General features: G+C 49.7%; 1 protein-coding gene across 2 annotated transcripts in view; it reads left to right on the top strand.

The window, feature by feature from the left end:
* Positions 1-20,358, top strand: part of Sdk2 (sidekick cell adhesion molecule 2) — a 116,073-nt gene that overhangs the window by 54,496 nt on the left and 41,219 nt on the right. The window contains exons 17-27 of one of the 2 annotated variants that reach the window (XM_051179891.1): positions 6,355-6,550; positions 6,715-6,813; positions 7,246-7,437; positions 9,905-10,026; positions 10,325-10,434; positions 10,515-10,665; positions 13,089-13,326; positions 15,045-15,160; positions 15,739-15,928; positions 17,298-17,390; positions 19,642-19,836. In XM_051179891.1, coding sequence (XP_051035848.1) covers positions 6,355-6,550; positions 6,715-6,813; positions 7,246-7,437; positions 9,905-10,026; positions 10,325-10,434; positions 10,515-10,665; positions 13,089-13,326; positions 15,045-15,160; positions 15,739-15,928; positions 17,298-17,390; positions 19,642-19,836 — 1,702 coding nt within the window. Of the gene's footprint in view, positions 1-6,354; positions 6,551-6,714; positions 6,814-7,245; positions 7,438-9,904; positions 10,027-10,324; positions 10,435-10,514; positions 10,666-13,088; positions 13,327-15,044; positions 15,161-15,738; positions 15,929-17,291; positions 17,391-19,641; positions 19,837-20,358 lie in introns of both variants that reach the window. The other variant, XM_051179902.1, reaches the window with a different exon arrangement.

Here is a 20,358-nt window from a genome sequence, read left to right as displayed (position 1 = left end):
TGTCATGCAAGACCCCTAAGAATTCAGCCTTGTGATCATCACCCCAATTCCCAGAGGAGGAAACTGAGTCATGGAAGATAAGCCATTGTTCAGAATGAAAGTAACTGAGAGAGCAGATTGAACCCAAAGCCATGCTTCTTTCTTACATTAAAGAAGAAAACATGGGGCTGGATTGGTGGCTCTGTGAGTAAGCGCACTCAGTGCTCTTATGGAGGACCCAGGTTCAGTTCCCAGCACCAATGTGGCAGCTCAGAGCTGCCTGTTAACTCCAACTCCAAGGCACCCTCTGACCTCTGCAAGCATCTGCATCCTTGTGGTGCACATAAACTCATATAGGTACACACACACATACACATTAAGAAACAGAATATGATAGACAGACAGACAGACAGACAGCTGGAGGAGGATCACATAGCCCGGGCTGGCCTTAAATTCAGTATGCAACCAAGGGTAACTTTGAACTTCTGACCCTCCTGCCTCCACTTCCAAGTCCTAGGATTACAACATGTACCACCATATCTGGTTTATGAAGTGCTGGGGATTGAACTCAGAGCTTCTAGCACTCTAGAAGCTACAGCCTCAGCCCTGTTTTTATTGTAAAATGAGACCTTGATGTTTTGAGAGTGCAAGTGGATAAAAGTGAAGGTCTTTTCTCTTTGCTTCTTCAGCCTTCAGAGTATCTGTGGGAAGTGGGATGGCTGTCCCTTAGACATGTAATAAGAAAGATTCCCTCCTTTAAGTTATTAGAATGCTTGACCATCTGCAAGAGTTGGGGGAGGACTGAAATGTTCACCTACCCCATCTCCAGCTTCAATGTGACTAAGTCATAGCCAGCTCCCCCAGCCCTTAGTCCAGTGGTTCTCAACCTTCCTGATGCGTTGACCCCGTCATACAGTTCCTTATCTTGTGGCAACCCCCAACCATAAAATGGTTTCATTGCTACTTCATAAATGTAATCTTGCTACTGTTATGAATTGCAGTGTAAATATCTGATTTGGAAGATATCTGATGTGCTGCCCCCAAAGGGGTCACAACCCCAAAGGGGATTGAGATCCACTGCCTTAGCTCATCCGGGGGAACTTGCTGAAGTGAATCTGAGATAGTTGGTCACATCATCCCTAAACGTTCTTGTAAGGAGAGCTTCTATACAAGGTCTCTCTATTAAAATCAAAACCACATTGACCACATCACCATACCTAAAAATGTCAACCACCCCATCATTATATAACCAGCCAGCCTTTGGAGTTCTATGATGGTCTCCCAACCGATTACTGCTACTGGCTGGTTTATATATCCCTAGATGTAGATGAGGGCCACCCAGTACTGTCAGTTAAGGGTTTGTGTTTAAAGTTTCTACTGATCTTAGAGTCTCCCCCTCCTCTCTCTCCCTCTCTCTCTCTCTGTCTGTCTGTCTCTCTCATGACTTATTTGGCAAAGAAACTTAGTCATTCATCCAATGAACTTTCCACAGGCCTGGATTTTGCTGATTGCCTCCCTATGGGATCATTTAACACATTTCTTCAAGTACTATGTCTGCAGTAAATTGGAATGTAGAGCTAGCAGCCAATGGGATTCAAGTTTGTTTGATTACCTCTTTTTACAAGGAGGTGGGGGTCCCTAAATGGTGCTGTGTGTTGACATCAGAAGGTGCAAAGTTTGATTGTCTCTTTAATTGTGAACTTGGTGACTATGGACAGCCCTTGAAGGGTTGGTGATTTCAATAGGAGTTATAAAATGAGGGTGGAAAAACACTGTCATTTCTTCTTGATTAGCTGAAATGCCTTCAGGACGGGAGAAAGGAGGGGAGACAGGGAGGGAAGGAAGTCAAGAGACAGGAAAGAAGGAAGATGACATTTCCCTTTGTCAGCTCTGTACTACGTTAGGAAAAATTAAAAACCCCATTCTTTTCCCGGGCCTTTCATTCCTCAGCATTGTAAAGTAGTTCCCTGGCATATTCTAAGGCAACAGTTAAGTTTGGGTTGGAGGAGGTGCCTTTGGCTCCCTTTGCTTTTAGTGATGCCATTATGTACTTGAGAATTCTTAAACACATCTGCTATGCTCCAACCCTCCGTGGTTATTATCCCTATCGCTGCCAAATGATCACTGGTCCCTTCAAGTTAGCTCCTGAGTCTTTTTCAACATGGTCCCTGGGAGTATCTGATGGCTGCCTGGCTGACTGGGATGACAAGCTACTTCAAGCCATATAATAAATGTATATAAAATGTACATACAAATTTTGCCAAGGTTGGCAGTGCGGGCCCATAAGCCCAGCCTTGTGGGAGGCTGAGGCAGGACCACAAGGTCCAGGAGTGCCTGAGCTGCAAGTTCAAGGCTGCCCTAGTGTGCTTTCTATTGCTGTGATAAGGACCATGACCAAAAGCAACTTGGGAAGGAGAGGCCCTATTTGGCTTACAAAACTAAGGCTCTATTTGGCTTACATCCTGATGGCAGCCCATCACCAAGGGAAGCCAGAGCATCAGTCGTTAGTGAAGAAAATATCCCCACGGGTTTTTTTACTATGGGCCAAGAGAGGAAAAAAAAAAAAGACTAAAACCAAGCTGAGCAACTCAGTGACACTCTGTCTCAAAATAAAATATGAGGAGAGAACTGGAATGTAGCTCAGTGGTGAGAGGCTTGCCTGGCACTGTGAGTCCATAGGTTCAATCCCCAGGCCAGGGGAAATAATCGTTTCACTCTACCTGGGGTCAGACATTTCCCCCAAGGAACTCTAGATCCCTTGAGATAATCATTAGATACTGTGATGTGGATGCTAGGTGTATTTCTTGCTCCAAAGACAGTATTGCTTCTAGACTCTGTTAGTTGACAGCAAGAAAGAAATTTGTTTTAATAAATACATACCAGTGGGCCCGGAGACGTGGCTCAGCTGGTAGTGTTTGCCTAGCATGAAGAAAGCCCTGGGTTCTTTTCATCTCACAACACCACATAAATCAGGCATGATAACACCTGTAATGCTAGCACTCAGGTTGTTTAGGTAGAGGGCCAGAAGTTCAAGGTCACTCTGGCTACATAGCAAGTTCAAGGACAACCTAGGCTGCATAAAACCCTGTTAAAAAAAAAAAAAAAGTGGGAAGGGGCGGTTATTGATGTTTAATAAGGATCAGGAGAAACAAATAGGCCGAATAGATGTTTTAACTTACAACATAGACAGATGAACATCAGCAGGTTCCTGGTCCCAAGGATTCCTCCAAATGTACTCCTGTCCCCATGCTAGAGAGCTCTCCGAGCCCCCTCCTCAGACTTAGTTTCCCCCACGTAACTTCCGGTCCTGTCTCCACCCCCAATGGGCGTGGTCTATGCTATAGGTGCAGACAAGGTGAATATCTCACTGGGGGAAGGAGGGGGTTTGCTGGTAATTTCCATTCAACATCAAGATTGCAAGTTTTCTCATAAATCATTGATCTTTTGTTTGCAGTTTTTGTGTGGGGGGGGGATGACAGTTAAACAGTTCTTGCACAGATTGCCTGGTACCAGCTCCCTCATCCCACAGACAAAATAGCTGGAGAACAGCGAACAGCTGTGTAACTACTGACCCACAGCCCCACATTCTCAGCGTCTTTTATGGTCTTGGGATATAACCCATGAGGGTCACACTCCTGCTACGGTCTATTTTGAAGAGTTTCCCTTGCTGTAGTTTTTCTACAACTCAATGCCCTATTAGGTTCATCAGCTTCATTTGGGTTTGGTTTTTAGGGATTGATTTTTTTTTTATTTAATATCATCCTATAATTATGTACAATAATTACATGGTTTCAAAGTAAAATCCGCAAAACAAATTTTAAGGAAATCAGCCTTGGGCTGGGGAGATGAGTCATGTGCCATGCAAACCCAACAACCTGAGTTTACAACACATGTATAGAGCTGGCCACAGTCTCAAATCTGTGATCTCAGCATAGCCCTACTAGGAGAAGGGAGGCAGAGCAAAAGGGACACCAGAAGCTGGCAGGCCAGCCATCCTGACATACACAGCAGTGAACAATAGCAGAAACTGTCTCAAATGAAGAAGGCAAAGATGGACACCTGGGGTTGGCCTCTGAACTCCCATGTGTGCACTGAAGCATGCTCAAGCCCACACTCACATCTGTACACATGCACATCATACTCACAGAAAGAAAGGAAAGATGGAGGGAGGGGAGGAGAGGGAAAGGAAGGAAGGAAGCAAAGAGGGAAGGAAGGAAGGGGAAGGAAGGAAGCAAATGGGGAAGGAAGGAAGGAAGGAAGGAAGGAAGGAAGGAAGGAAGGAAGGAAGGAAGCAAAGAGGGAAGGAAGGAAGGACTCTGGATCACTTGGCCCTGTGTTAGGAATAGGTTTTCCCTGCAGGCCTGGACCCACAGCTGCGCCAGCCCCAAATAACACACAGAGATGCTGTATTAGATATAATTCTGTTAGCCAGTTACTAGTTTCTTATCATCTATCTCTGCCTTAATTATTAACCCATTTCTATTAATCTAAGTATTTCCATGTGGTCTTATCTTACCGGAGAAAGATGGGCTACCCTGAAGTCCTCCATCTTGGATCTCCTCCCTACAACTTCCTCTTTACTCCTAGTCTCCTAGTCCCACCTATCTTGCTTTCCTATTGGCCAACAATGATTTATTCATTAACCAATAAGAAAAACATATTTACAGAATGACATCTCCCATCAGCCCTATACTGTGAATTCATCAGTGGATTAACCCATTGATTATATGAGAGCATATATCAATAAACCACCTCTCAATAATTGAGCCCACCAGCAAGGAACCAAGCCTTCAACACATGAGTCTTTAGGCAGGAGGGTTGAGGTACTGTATATCCAAACCAGAAATCTGGGGAACTTTGTGACCCTACCGTTCCATACCTCATGGCCCTGCTGCTGTTTTGGGTCACAGGTGTGAAGCTTGAGGACAAAGTTAATATGGTTGGTCCTCAGAATCACACTTGCCTTGACTTGTGCACATCCCTGTGGGTCATTTCTTGTGAGCAAGACCCAGAAATACTATCTTAAGACATCTGTAAAGAAACTGTTTTTCCTTTATTTTGTTCAAAATGGTAGTGATTGTAATTAGCTTAAGCCCAATAAAATAATATTTACCCAAATTTTACACTTGCTGGGGAACACACCACACAATTAATTCCAACAGCATAATTAATTCAAATTTACATTAATTAAATTAAATTAAAACATTAAACTCATTTCTTCATCTACTCCTAGGAAGTTGGGCAATTTAATTGCTATGAAACAAGATAACTAAAATAAAGAGGATATTTAACATACTTATTAAATGCCACTTAGTATTTCTGATTAGTATTTTTAGGGTCTAATTAGTGTCTAATTAACTTGCTATAGGCTATCTTTTCACAATACCAATTAAATTTCAAAACATCCTTTATAAACATCCGGCCCCGAAAAAGAGAAGATTAAGCATTGTTACGGGTGTGAGTTAATCAGGAGACATTGGCGTGGTATTGTTTTATATCTATAAATACCGTGCTTATTAAAACTCTTCAAGTGTAGCTTTTCACCATTAATTGCTATTTAATCAACTTCAAATAAATGAGGAAGTCTCTGGGACCAGCTGCCATTGTTGGAGACAGATGAAGGGCCCAGACGACAAGAGGTAGGAGCTGCAGGAGAGGAGGGGGCGGGCGCAGGACGAGGGGAGGAGAGACAGACCTTCAAAGGAAGGGAGGAAAATACAAAGGGGTTGAGGGGGAGGCGGTGGGGTCCAGATGGGCTCTCTTGTCATCTCCTCTCCTCTGGGTGAAATGTAAGACTGACAGCCAGCCCTGGAACAAGTGTAAGGCAATAGCAATCCGCCCAGCTGTAATGCAGGGCCTTGGGGAACCCCTTGGGGAAACTTGCCAGTAGGAAAACAGGGGCAGCAATCCCAGATCCTCAGCTTCCCCTAGCTGTGTGACATAGTGCAAGGCCTTCCTGAGCCTCAGGGTCCTTGTCTTTGCACCAAAGGGGTGGTGCTGTGAATGTGTGACCTGCCCTGTCCCCTTGGTGAATTGCTCTGTGGTAGTCGTCTGGAAGGAATTTTCTAACTAAAGGGCCTCTGGTTCGGGTTTTGTGCCCAGTCCTCTGACCACCAAAATGGTTCTGGTGAAATGCCTCCCTTGTAGGATAGCTGAGAGGATGGGGTGACAGGTCCCTGTGGGAAGCACCCAGATCCGGGTCTTGCCTGGCATGAGAGGCCAAGTTACCCAAAGCACCCAGAATGCACACAGGAGTCACTACCTGTCTTGTCTCTGTCTTCCCTGGGATGGGTGACCACAGGAACAGTGTCCATTGGCCCAACTTGTAGGAGAGAGCTTCACTTTTTCTAGAACATTCTTCTGGTCTCTCCTCAGCTGATTGCCTGGGAGCCAACACAAGAAGAGGAGGTTACCATGGTGACTGCCAGGCCCAACTTTCAGGACAGCATCCATGTGGGCTTTGTGTCCGGTCTGAAAAAATTCACAGAATACTTCACATCAGTGTTGTGCTTTACCACACCAGGAGATGGGCCTCGAAGCAGCCCCCAGCTGGTGCGCACCCATGAGGACGGTAGGTGCCGTGTGCCCCTCAGCTCCACCCCCAGCCCCACTCCCACCTACCCACCCAGGCCTTGGGAAGTCCCTGGGCATCCTGAACACAGTGGCCATCCTATATAAGATGGCCATGCTCTGACTCTAATGGGCACTGGGGGGGGGGGACACTTTTGGGAACAGTGCCTGGACCTGTGGGACACCTGAGCTTCAATGACATCCTGGACACCTCACTGAAGGTCAGCTGGCAGGAGCCTGGAGAGAAAAATGGTATCCTGACAGGTAGGCTGGATGAGGCTGCTGAGCCCAAGGGTGGGACACATGGGGGCTGGGTTATCAGCTACTGTCCCCTGCCTGCAGCCAGCTGCCATCCAGACCCCCCACTGAGCCAAACTCTCAACTCTTAGTTTTGTACTTCCAATCTGCAGAACGTCTCAGGGCTCCTTCCCCAGCTCTGCTAGACCTCAGGGTTTTGAGGACCTTATGGGTCTGTCACAGGCTCTCTCTGCCTGCAATCCCTGCCCACAAGGGACATCCCACTGAGACTCCACCAGGACCCTAGGTGTGACACCAGAAGCTCCTAGCTCCTTTGGTCCCTCTGCTCCTGGAGTGAACCAAACCACCAAGCTAGAGGAGGAATGGAAATTGGAACAAGGGTCAGGGTCAATGCACAGTCTCAACCCAGCTCATGCTACCACTGTGGACTCTCGCCAGGGTACCGGATCTCCTGGGAAGAGTACAACAGAACCAATACCCGTGTGACCCACTACCTGCCCAATGTGACCCTGGAGTACAGAGTCACAGGCCTCACAGCCCTTACCACCTACACTATCGAGGTGGCCGCCATGACCTCCAAGGGCCAGGGCCAGGTGTCAGCCTCCACCATCTCATCTGGTGTGCCTCCAGGTGAGTGACTCCCATTTGGATTCCTGTGTCTGCTCTGCTAAGCAACACACATTCTGGAGGGGGCTCTTGTCTGTCTGGTTTGTTGATTAGCTAGTTGGTTGGTTGGTTGCTGATTGGTTGGTTGATTTGTTGGTGGTAGGATGATTAATGGTGGGTTGGTGGTCAGTTTGGTGGTTGACTGGTTGCTAGTTAGTTGGCAGTTTGTTGGTGGTTGGTTAGTTGGTCTGTTAGTAGTTGATGGGTAGTTGGTTGGTTGGTGATTGATTGGTAGTTGGTTGGTTAATCGGTGGGTTGGTAATTGGTTGTTGGTTGATTGGTGGGTTGGTGATTGTTGGTGATGGATTGGTTAGTGGTTTGTTGGTGGTTGGTTAGTTGGTTTGTTAGTAGTTGGTTGTTTTGTTGATTGGTGGATTGGTGGTTGGCTGGTTGATTGGTTGGTGGTTTGTTGGCTGGTGACTGGTTTGTTTTTTTGGTATTTTTTAATATGGGGTCTCATTCTGTAGGTTAGGTTGCCGTTGAACTCACAGTAGTCCCATTCTATAGCTTCCTAAGCAACTGGAATTACAAGCATAAAACACTGCACCAGGGTTCTTGTCTATTTTAGGAACTAATTCTCACCACACAACCCATGCTGACCTCAAACTTTGCAGTGTTTCCACCTCAGACTTCCCAGTACTGGCGTTACTAGTGTGAACCACCATACCTTGGAGGGGCTCTAACTTGGGGTAATATTGACTTTCTTCCCACAGGGTTCTCCTCTTGACTTGGCTCTGTGAGCCCAGGGTCCTACCCTGAGTAGACTTGGATCCCATGACCTTGGGTCCTAGGTGAAGAACTGTGTGACTCATTGTCCTTCTCCCCACAGCCCTGAGCACAGTAGATATATCAGAAGGACACAACCCTCTCTCACTCCCTGTACTCTTCATCCCATAGAGGAGTCCCTGCCAGACAAGTCAAAGAGATAACCCTTACTGTCCAGATTGGACTTCGGCTGGTGGACAGACTTCTTGTGGGGTAGTCAAACAATATGGGAATAATCTCAGCCACAAACACAAACACCAAACAAGTCAGGCATCACCTCCAGGCCTGTTGCCCATTTGTACACATACAAAGTTGGGCCAGGTCACCATGTGGTCCTACCCAGATCAGAAAGACTGTGCCTGGATGGCCCAGCCAGATTGCCTGGACCTGCCCACTGAGGTGGCCACGGTACCTCAGACTCCTTCAACCCCCAGTGACAACACGTATCAGTAATACTGGTAGATATCCATATGGGACTTCTCAGGTTTGCTGCGCCTTCCCAGTACAGTTCCCTGCTATATGTGGTCATGACTGTCACCACTATTCTTATATATAAAGGAGTAGATTGCTGTGTCAGTCACTCCCCTTGATACTGTGACAAAATGCCTGACAAACGCAACTCAAAGAAGAAAGGGTTTGTTTTGGCTCACAGTTCAAGGGTGCAACTATCCTGGTGTGAAAGTCACTCTAGGAAGAGCCCATAGCTGGTGACATTGCGTCTGGAAGAGGGGGTGGAGTACAGCACACAATGCTGGTGGTCAGCTCCGTCTCTCCAGTTTTTTTTTTTTTTTTTTTTTTTTTTTTTTTTTGTTTGGTTGGTTGGTTGGTTGGTTTTGTTTTTTTGTTTTGTTTTGTTGCTCAGTCCAGTACCTCCGCCTGTGGCATAACACCACTTGCAGTTAGGGCACCTAACCTAGAGACTCCCTTACATGTATGTCTCCATCGTGATCCTGAACCCTGTCAATTTCACTGTCACCGTTGCTCAAAGACACAGTGTAGTAGAAGAATTAGATTCAATCTGACATGCTGGGATGGTTTGTGTAGCTGTTTGTTTGTCTGCTTGCTTGCTTGCTTGCTTGCTTGCTTGCTTGCTTGCTTGCTTCCTTGCTTGCTTGCTTGGATTTTTGGCATAAGAGATCACCATATAGCCTAGGCTTGCCTGCACTCACCATGTAGCTAAGGCTAGCCTCAAACACACTACAGAATCTGCATTCTTTCTGTCCATCCTGAGCCCCAAGAACTCCCGAGTTCCTGGTTGGGAAAGAGAAGCTGCCTTCTGTCTGCCTAGCCCTTCTCACCGCAGCCTTTCTAGTTCCCAGCCATCGCTGGATGTGGAGCGCTGAGGGAGACAGCTCTGAGCCATAGGCTTGTGCTGAGCCTAGCTTGATTTGTACAGCTTTTGTTTTTTTGGCGTTTTGCTTATTCCGAAGGAGGCCTCTGGCATGCATAGCTCCAGAGGGTCTCTGTCCTCAGATATGTCACAGCCCCCCCATCTGAATGTGGCGCCTGTAAGACACAGGATCAGTGTCACAGAAGGCCTTGGCTGTGCTTCTCCCGGGATGACTCACTCCGAGAACAGCAAACTGCTCACACTCCTCCCTGCTGCAGTGTCCTATTCCAGGGAGAGCCACCCTCTTACCTTTTCTGCCATATTCTCCCTTCGCAGAGCTCCCAGGGGCACCAACCAACCTGGGAATTTCCAACATCGGTCCACGGTCCGTGACCTTGCAGTTCAGGCCTGGCTACGATGGGAAGACATCCATCTCCCGCTGGGTGGTGGAGGCTCAGGTAAAGCCTGCTAGAGAGGACCTAGACTCCTCCCCAGGCAGCTTCGGGGGGCCCCGTGAAGATCCTGTAAGGGGTTGGGGGCTCACTGAAGCTACAGGTACCCGGTACATCAGCTGGTCTTGGAGTCAGGCCTAAAAATGTGTTTCTATCCAGCCTGCTGTGAGGTCCTAATGCAGGAGGACTCAGAGCCACCCTGAAGTCAGTTGTGGCTTTTAGACTAAGACTTTTCTTGGGGGGGATCTGGGAGCATCCCACTCAGGCACAGCAAGTTGGACAGGTCTTATGTTCCCTTCTCCAGGTGGGCGTGATCGGGGAGGGAGAGGAATGGTTGCTGATCTACCAACTCAGCAACGAGCCTGATGCACGCTCCATGGAGGTACCGGACCTCAACCCCTTCACCTACTACAGGTAAGGCACAGGTGGGAAGGGGCAGGGAGGGGGCCTGACATCCCCTCCATACATTGCTCATTCCTTCTATTCCACCCCAGCTTCCGTATGCGCCAAGTGAACATTGTCGGCACCAGCCCACCCAGCCAACCTTCTAGAAAGATCCAGACCCTGCAGGCACCCCCAGACATGGCCCCCGCCAATGTGACTCTTCGCACAGCCAGTGAGACCAGTCTGTGGCTCCGATGGATGGTGAGGCTCCAATGGATGGGATGATCACAGGACTGTCCCTACCCTGTAGCAATGACCTCGAAGAGGTCACTGATTGAATATCTATAATTCTTTCTCTTTGTGTTTGGGGACAGGGTGCTGCTCTCCTTTTGGGGTTTGTGCTTTTTAAATATTTTTTAAATTTCTTCCTTCCGAACCTGGAAGGTACCCAATAGTTCATTGTGGCCAAAGGAAAGGAAGGGGCGAGAGCTAGAGAGATAGCTCAGCAGTTACTGGCTGCTCTTCCACAGGTCCTGAGTTCAATTCTCAGCAACCACATGGTGGCTCACAGCCATCTGTAATGAAATCTGGTGCCCTCTTCTGGCCTGCAGGCACACATGCAGACAGAACACTGTATACAAAATAAGCACATCTTTTAAAAAGAAGGGAGAGGAGAAGAGCTGGAAGATGCTCTGTATGGGTTGGGGAGACAACTCAGTGATAAAGTCTTGTGAGGATCTGAGTTCCATCCCCAGCATCAGCCTTAAAAAGCCAGGCCCGTTGGCACCGGTTTATAATCTCAGTGCTGGGGAGGCAGAGATGGGAGGAACCCTGGGTCTCCATGGCCAGCCAGCGTCTCCTAGTTGTCAAGTTGCAGGACAATGAGAGACTCCATCTCAAAAAATAAATAAACACAATGGAAGCTGGTCATGGTGGCAAAGACCTTTAATCCAGCCTCGGGGCTAAAGGTGTGATCGTGTTGAGTTTGAGGCCAGCCTGGTTTACATAGGGAGCTCCGGACCAACCATGGGTACCTAGTGAGACCCTGTCTCAAAATACCAAAATAAATAAAATAAAATAAAATAAAAAAGCATAGTGGATGACTACTGAGAAAGGACACCTGAATTTGCCCTGTGGCTTACACACACACACACACACACACACACACACACACGCACGCACGCACGCACGCACGCACGCACAAACACACGCTCACAGACACAGGGTGGAGGGGGTGTAAAATAGTGCTTACTAGAACTATTGCCAGCATGGCACACCCATGGCCCCTCTCACCACACAGCCTTTGCCTCTGAGAGAGAGCACTCATTGGTTGTGTAAACAAATGCAGGCCCCTGCACTATGGGGCTATGCTGCCTTTCACAGAGTGGGACAGTGTGGCAGAGGGAGCTGGTGACTGTGGGAGGGCTTGGCACCATGAGCCCCCAACAGACACTGGTTGTTAATTATGGCTCCTCATCAGGTGGCAGGCAATGAGCAACATTTTGGGGCCAACCCAGTGGCCCAGGGCACTGTGGGTGTGTAAGTAGGGCATATGGCCTCTTGTGACCTCAACTTCAGCTCTTCACTATCCCCCACCAGCTGATATCACACACACACACACACACACACACACACACACACACACACACCACTTACTCCTTAATTGTCTCTGAAGGTTTCCAAACATAAAAATTAGAGAATGGGTTACTGGGGTGCCAGGGGGATGGGAAGTCAGCTTCTGTGCCGTGCAGCCGCCTGGCTCATAATAGTGCACGGCCCATTACCTCTCTTTAGCTGGTGGAGGAGTCACATGCCAGGCCCATCTCAGCCTCTTGGGCCCATCCATTTCTGTCTTAATGATCTCTAGCTCATGTCAGTAAGTGTCTGTAAAGGGACATGGGGGCAAGAGAAGGCTGAGCGGGAGAGAGAAGGGCTAGAAGGGATTGGGGGAAAGTGCTTCACTAAGGATGGTGGCCATTCGGAGCTCTGGGGAGGCAGGACGGAAGGAGGAGACTGCAGACACACCAGCTTCAGAGGAGCGGAAGCCGGGTTCTCGGCTGACGTCTGCTCCAGGCCCAAGGCCCACCTCCACCACCTACATTGCCAGATTTATCCAACCCTGACCCTGCAAGCGGGGTCCCTCCCACCTGCCTTTTCTCTTTAGTGAGACCCTAACCCAGGAAGAGAAAGATAAAGATCCAGCAGCAGACACTGAGGTTTGCCGGCTAGCAGAACTTCCTGGCAGTGACATGCATGCTGTCCATATGAAGATGCCTTCACCCCTCGGGCTCTGAAGGGCAGAATGAGCAGGACCGGATGTTGTAGGCAATTAAGAAAATAATGTGTTGACAACCTGAGTAAGGGGGTTAAACAGGAAGACAGCCAGAGCCAAAGGGTCCTGCTTATCAGCACACTGGGCAGACAGGTTTTGAGCCTTCTGGAAAGGACCAGCCTCCAGGCGAGGCCATGAGTCAGCCACGTGTAAGATGAACAGCGGTGTTGCTTCTCATGGGAGTCCAATGGGAAGAGATGGGGAGAGGGACATGGAAACCGTGCCAGCTCAAGCCCCACTTGGGGACAGCACCTCTTTGGGACACTGGCTGCTCAACTGGTGGGTGGGAAAGAGGGAAAACTGAGCGGTCTTCCCCCCAGCCCCTCATCTCTCTGCCCCTGCTTTACCCCAGCCCCTCCCAGAAATGGAATACAACGGCAACCCTGAGTCGGTGGGCTACAAGATCAAGTACAGCCGGTCTGACGGCCACGGCAAGACACTGAGCCACATGATACAAGACCGTGTGGAGCGGGAATACACCATTGAGGATCTGGAGGAGTGGACAGAGTACCGCGTCCAGGTCCAGGCCTTCAACGCCATCGGGAGCGGGCCCTGGAGCCAGGCAGTGGTGGGCAGGACCAGGGAGTCAGGTACCACTGCCCTGCTTCTGGGACCACCCAAGAGTAGCCGTTTCTACTTAAGCAGCTTAAGCAGCTGTCCACTGTGTTCCACCCATGACAGAGCACCCTGCCACACCCCTAGGCCCCCCACTGCTGCCCTCCCCTGTCACAGCCCCCACGCTTGGGGAGTTTGTGGGGTATCAAAGCAGTGCTAGCTGTCTAAACAGCCCACCCCACCCCACTGCCTGACACCCATCGTTAATTCCAACACCCAACAAAAGGGTTTCATCTCAGAACATTCCAGAAACAAAACCTGCCTCTCCTAGGAACCTAGGAAGGGGTCATCATTCCTAGAATATGAGCTCTGGTCCCCAGGCAGCCCACATTTACCCAATTTGCGGTTCACTGTCCTGTGAGGGTTGTGTGTGTGTGTGTGTGTGTGTGTGTGTGTGTGTGTGTGTGTGTGTGTGCTCCTTGACACTTTTTAACTGACAGGTGTATCTTCTGGCCTCCCTGATACCCCAGCTCTACCCTCCTTCACTGTGCTGACTGGAAATGCAAAGTTAGTCTGGTAGGCTGAATTCCTGCATTCAAGGCTAGCCAAGCTACATAGTGATACCCTGTCTCAAAAACAAGCGAAAGTAGACAGCAAGATGGCTCAGCCAGTAGAGTCACTTGTCATACAAGCCTGATGACCTGAGTTTGATCCCCAGAATACACATAAAGGTAAAAGGAGTCAACTAACTCTACAGATTGTCCTCCGTGTACACCCGGGGACGTGCACACACACCCTACACACCTGCTATGATGCACACAATAATAATAGTAGCACATATCCTAGTTGGTATTAATAATAAAAACTCAGAGTCCGATATTGGGGTGGGGGACTGAAAGGTCAGAGAGGCTAAACAGCCAGGTACTACCTCTTATCTCTATCTCAGACCGGACGGGAGACCCTCTCCTCAAATCCTCAGACGGCCCTGAGCTCCTGTCTCCTCCCGCCTTATGTCCTCCCTAGTGCTGGGATGAAAGGCGTGGGACCCCAAGGGCTGAGATCTCCTTTGTGTGAGCTCTGTTGTTTCCCCTTTAGATGGATTCAATTTCGTGTAGCTCAGAGTGGCCTTGAACTCACGGAGACCCATCTGCCTCTGTCTCCCAAGTGCTGGTGTTAAAGGTGTGCACCACCACTGCCTGGTCTCTCTGCTAACTAGCGTGGCTAGCTTTGCACGCTGATCTCCAGGCAAGCTTTTTATTGTTAGACCATAAACAAAAATATCACGAAAATAATAATAATAAATAATAAATGTGTAAAAATTAATCTGAGCAGAAGGGAATGAGAGAGGCAGAGCTGCGGGCGTAATTCAGTTGGTGGAGTGCTTGCCTAGAGTGTCCTAGATTGCATCCCCAGCACAGACTAGATGAGATCACTGAAACATGTAGTCCCAGCACTTGGGAGGGAGAGGCAGGAGGACCGGAAGTTCAAGATCATTCCTGGCAACATAGTGAATTCAAAGCCAGTACACGAGACCCTGTCTCACACCTCACACCCCCCAGAAAAGAGAGAGGGAGGAAAAGCTGACCCCAGAAACCGCATCTGCTATATCCCCAAAGCATCCTGGGGTCTGCTTGTGCTGTCTGTCTGTCCACAGAGCTGGCTCCTCGGGTGGCCCCATGTCTCGCTCCCCTTCCCACCACTGTAGGGCTATCCGTGGGTCCTTACCCCTCCTCTTCACCCCTCACTCCCACAGTCCCGTCTTCTGGGCCCACCAATGTGTCGGCGCTGGCCACCACCTCTAGCAGCATGCTGGTTCGCTGGAGTGAGATCCCGGAGGCAGATCGCAATGGCCTTGTGCTGGGCTACAAGGTAGATCTTGGGATCAGTGGGGGTGGGTTGTACTGTCTTCCCCAGGCCCCCTATCCAAGGTGTCCTGTCCTTGTCTTTTCTTCCTCTGGGTCTCTCCCTCACAGAGGAGACACGGGATATCTACTTAGCTTCCCATCCACCAGTCACCACGGCAACCAGAAAATCCTCCTTAGGAATAGGAGACATCCAGTGAGTGACAGGGTCCTTCAGGACGCTGCCTCTTCCAGGAGGCTGAGCAGGGAGCCCCAGATCTACCCTCAGCCCAAAGGGAGCCAGCTTGGTTTCTATGACTTTCTAAAGCTCCTTTCCAAACTGTCCTGGGCCATGTGGCCATGTGGCCTAGCCCTGGCCTGAAAGGTGAAAATCACAGGACAATGACACATCTCTGTCACTGCTCCCTTGTGGGCCTACAGGGACTTCTAGCTGCTTTAGCCTCCCCTTGTACCTTAAGTCTTCAAAGAACAGTAGCTTTGCAACTGACCATTTGGGGCCAGGCCCCTGCAAGGAGCCCAGTGTGTCTGCCCCGTCCCCCACCCAGGCTGAGGCTGTTAAGGCCTCAACTGTGTTGACAACTGCAGGTGAGATACAGGGAGAAAGACTCGGAGTCCCAGCCCCGGTTCTGGCTGGTAGAAGGCAACTCGTCTCGCAGCGCCCAGCTCACAGGCCTGGGCAAGTATGTGCTCTATGAGGTCCAGGTTCTGGCCTTCACACGCATCGGCGACGGCAGCCCCAGCCACCCTCCCATCCTGGAGCGGACACTAGATGACGGTAAGTCTACATCCCAGTGAGCCCACAGGGTCCATCCCTCATACCCTGACCCACCGAGATCCCTAGTCTCAGGATCCTCCTGTGCAAAACGGGGTCATCAGAGGCTACCAACCCACTGCAAAAGGATGCTATTCATAGCCAGTAAGGGAAAATGGGGGAGAGGACCAGGTAAGGACCATTGGATATCCCATGGCTCCTCTGTAGGACGAGTGAATAGTACAAAGATTTGGTGTCAGTTTTTATTTTGTTTTTGCCTGGGGCAGATCGGCTGTCTTTGAGCAAAATCTGAGAAAGTCTTAATTCCTGGTCATGGGCCTCCTTCCTGTTTGCAAAGAACAATACCAGCAGAGCTCTGTATACTGCAGAATTTCCCAGTCTCAGGCTGACAGAGGCCTCTACCCCTCCGTTCTCCTACACACAGCAAAATGGCCTGCCCACCACAAACATTTGCAAGGCCCAGACATGTGCAGAAGGGAGCCCCAGTGCCGTATGTCTGTATTTTCTAACTATAAATCAAGCTAATGAGCTGTTAAATTAAATATGTTCTATCCTCCTGCCTTGACAAATATACTCACATAATGACCTAAAAGGCCAAGTGTGTGTTTACACATCTCATCTCCTTGACATTCTGGGCTGGAATGGAGTGTCACAGGAAGAGTGCCCCCTCCTCCTGTCACTGGGCCCTTCTCACTGCCCTCATCCCCATCCCGTCCTCCTCCTCAGGCTCCAGCCATGACCTCCAAACAGCTTTCCCTTGGCCATCCCCAGAGCACATGGGAGAAAGATCTGGGAAACAAGCTCATCCAGAGTCTGGGGGTACCCTCGGACCCCTCCCCACAGGCTCAAGATGAGCACTTTCCAACCTGCCACAGCTTCCTCAGGAGATGGAGGGCATCACAATGGGGCTGTCCAAAGCACAGAGCAGTCTGGGGTTTGCTAGGCCTTAGGTGAATGGGTGAAGCCCTGACGGAGGCCCCGGGATCATTCTAGCACAGCTTTCAAAACAAACACAACTTAGAAAACCAAGAACGCCATGCCCATTCTGAGAGCCCACGCATGGACACATGGAGCCCAAGGAAACCCAAGCCTTAGGACCCCCCCAACAAATAGCTAAAGCCTGTTTGAGGGGTACACACACCTCATCTCCCATTCTAGGTCCTGTAAAATGACCCTGGTTTTGAGGATAAATACTGTTTTGCAATCATTTGCTTAGAGGCATACCATACACAAACTCACTGAGCCAAGGGATTCCCCCTCCCTCGCTGAGCTGATGGATCCCCCCCCCCTCCCTGGTGCCTAGCTGGTCCTGCACTGGGTTTGGGATGGAACAGCAGCCTCACCTTCTCCCTTCTGTCTCCTCAAGTCCCAGGCCCACCCATGGGCATCCTGTTTCCAGAGGTGAGAACCACGTCTGTGCGGCTCATCTGGCAGCCCCCTGCAGCCCCCAATGGCATCATCTTGGGTAAGTCTGTACCATTTCCTGTGCCCTTCGTAGGAAGGAAAGAGGAAGTGGCATGGTGGGGTGGGTAAAGGAAGCAGAGATAGGACAGGCCTGAGAAGTGTCCTCAGCCCCCTCCCCTGAGGAATAGGGTCTGGCAAGGCATCATGATGTCCACACCTGTAACACAATCACTTGACAGGCAGAAGCCAAGAGCATGGGGAGTTCAAGGCCGTCCTCGAATGCCAGTAAGCTTGAGGCCGGTCTGGGCTACATGAGAACTCGTTTATTAGTTGCAGAGCGCCATGACCAAAAGCAAAGAGTGTATTTGGACTTACAGTCCCAGAGGGGTAAGAGCCTGCCATGGAGGGGAGGCATGGCAGTGAGCGGGAAGCTGAGAGATGGCGCCTTTAACAGAAAGCACAAAGCAGAGAAGGGTGGACTGGAAGCAGAGTGAGGGCTACATAACCTCAAAAGTCCACCCCAGTGACGCACTCTCTCCATCCTCACATCCTAAACAACCCCAAACAGGGTCACCACCTGGGGATCGAGTGTTCAAATACCTGAGCTTAGGAGAGACATTTCTCCCTCAAACCGCCACACCATCTCAAATAAACAAACAAACAAATAAATAAATAATGGTGATGATGAAGTCCGGAGAGCCAGGAGTGGTGATCCGCACTGTGTAGTGCCAGCTCACAAGAGGGAAAGGCAAGGGGTCTACTGCAAAATTGAGTCCAGATCGGTCAATATAGCAAGTTCAAGCCCAGCGAGATGTGCACAGCAGGGCCCTGTCTCAAAGTGGTGGTGCTGGTGCTGACGCTGGTGGTGATGATGATGATGATGATGGTGAGGTGATGAGGGTGATGGTGATAATGATGGTGGTGGTGGTGATGGTGGTGATAGTGATGGTGCGGTGGTAATGGTGATGGTGCTGGTGGCAGTAGGAATGTGATGGTGATGGTGGTGGTATTGATAATATCTTGGCCTTCATCATCATCTCTTTTCCTGTTGTTGTGATAAAAAATGCCCTAGCAAAAGCAACTTAAGGGAAAGAGGACTCATTTGACAGGCAATTCCAAGTTAGAGCCAACCGTTGGCAGGGAAGTCACAGCTTTAGGAGCCCAAGAAGCTATTCATATTACAACCACAGTCAAGAGCAGAACAGTGAGCCAGTGCACACACACCCCAACCCACAGAAGAATCATGTTTACAGTCAAGATAGGTCTCCCTGAATCCGTTAATATAATCAAGTGGCCTGCCTCCAGGGGAAGAGTTGTCAAGTAATACTGGACATCAGTCTTGTTTCTCCTGATAGTACTCTGAGCCCATCACTACATCTGCAGGAGAGCAAGGTCATGGTTCAGCTAACCTTGAGAACTATGCATTTTCTTTCTCCTTCCCAGTGCCTCCCGCCAGTCCCTTGCCAGCTTTCCATCTAGTAAACTTTGGCCAAGCAAGATTCCCTCAACATGCACATACACACACACACACACACACACACACACACACACGGGGGGGGGGGGTGTTGAGGAGTTCTAGGCCAGCCTAGACAGTCTAGCAAGGAGACCTTGCCTAATTAATAACAATAGTAATATTTTTTAAATAAAATAACCTGGGCCTAGAGAGATGAGTCAGTGGTTAAAAGCACTGACTGCTCTTGCAGAGGGCCTGGGATTGGTTCCCAGTGTTCACAACCACCTCTAACTCCAGTTCCAGGAGAGCTGATGCTCTCCTCTGACCTCGCTGGGTATCAGGCACACATATGCTATACATGTATGCATATAGGCAAAACATTCATACAGATAAAATGATTTCTTTTAATTTTTGATTAAAATTAAATAAACTCATGAATATACACACCAAAGGTAACTTAGTCTCCCGGTACTTCACTCACGGGATTATGCAACGCTAATCCTAGAGGAGCGGCACACGTGAGAAGACAAAATGATGGAGGATGCCAAGTCCTTTACACTAGAAATCCTGAGGCTGTTGCTGTAGAGCCACCACCAGCTATCGGGTGACTTGGCCCCTTTCATCCTCATGTGAACTAACGTAGGGGTCTAAGACACTACTACGCATTGAACTCCTTATCCCCACCAAAGTCCACACTCCATAGCAGAACTTGTAAGGGTGACCAGAAGAGTCCCGCACAGCCAAACCAGAGCCAGGGACACCTGACTGCCATGTGCCCACTAAGGACAGGTCCTCTCACAGGGCACTGGGGCTGCTTGCTCTGCTGTCCATCATGGCCCTTTTCCTTTCTTGCCCACAGCCTACCAGATCACACACCGGCTCAATGCCACGACAGCCAACACCGCCACGGTGGAGGTCCTGGCACCCAGTGCTCGCCAGTACATGGCCACCGGCCTCAAGCCAGAGTCTGTCTACCTGTTCCGCCTCACAGCCCAGACCCGAAAAGGCTGGGGAGAGGCCGCTGAAGCCTTGGTGGTGACCACAGAGAAGAGAGGTGATTGCCCATGGGGCTGGGGAGGCCTGGGGCATTGAGGAGGGACTCTATTGCCCACCCAGGGGCTGAGCACCCCTCCGAGTGGTCTACAATAGAGAATGGGCTCCAATATGGGAGTCAAGGTCAGTGAAGGCCCATGCCATCTTACAAAGCCAAATTGGGATTTCCCAGGATCCTACTCTGCTCTAGGTTTCTAAAGGACGGGCGGGGGCTGAGGCATAGCTCAGTTGAAAGCGTGCCTGCCTGGCATGCAGAAAGCCTGGGCCCAAGTCCCAGCACTGCATAAATCAGATGTGGTGATGCAAGTCTGCAGCCCTAGCACCTGGGAGGGTCAAGCAGGAAGATCAGGTCTTCTTCAGCTACATAGCAAGTTTGAGGCCGGCCTAGGATCCGTGAGACCCTGTCAAAATAAATAAATAAAAATAAATAATTCTAAAGAAATGGCTGATGGCCGTCCTCCACCCTGCCAGTCCCCTTCACACCGCTGTCCTTGTCCAGCTGGGCTAGAACCTGGAGTCTAGG

Source organism: Phodopus roborovskii, unplaced genomic scaffold (genome assembly GCF_943737965.1).
Source record: "Phodopus roborovskii unplaced genomic scaffold, PHOROB, whole genome shotgun sequence".
NCBI lineage: Eukaryota > Metazoa > Chordata > Mammalia > Rodentia > Cricetidae > Phodopus > Phodopus roborovskii.
This window is presented reverse-complemented; position numbering and strand designations above follow the sequence as displayed.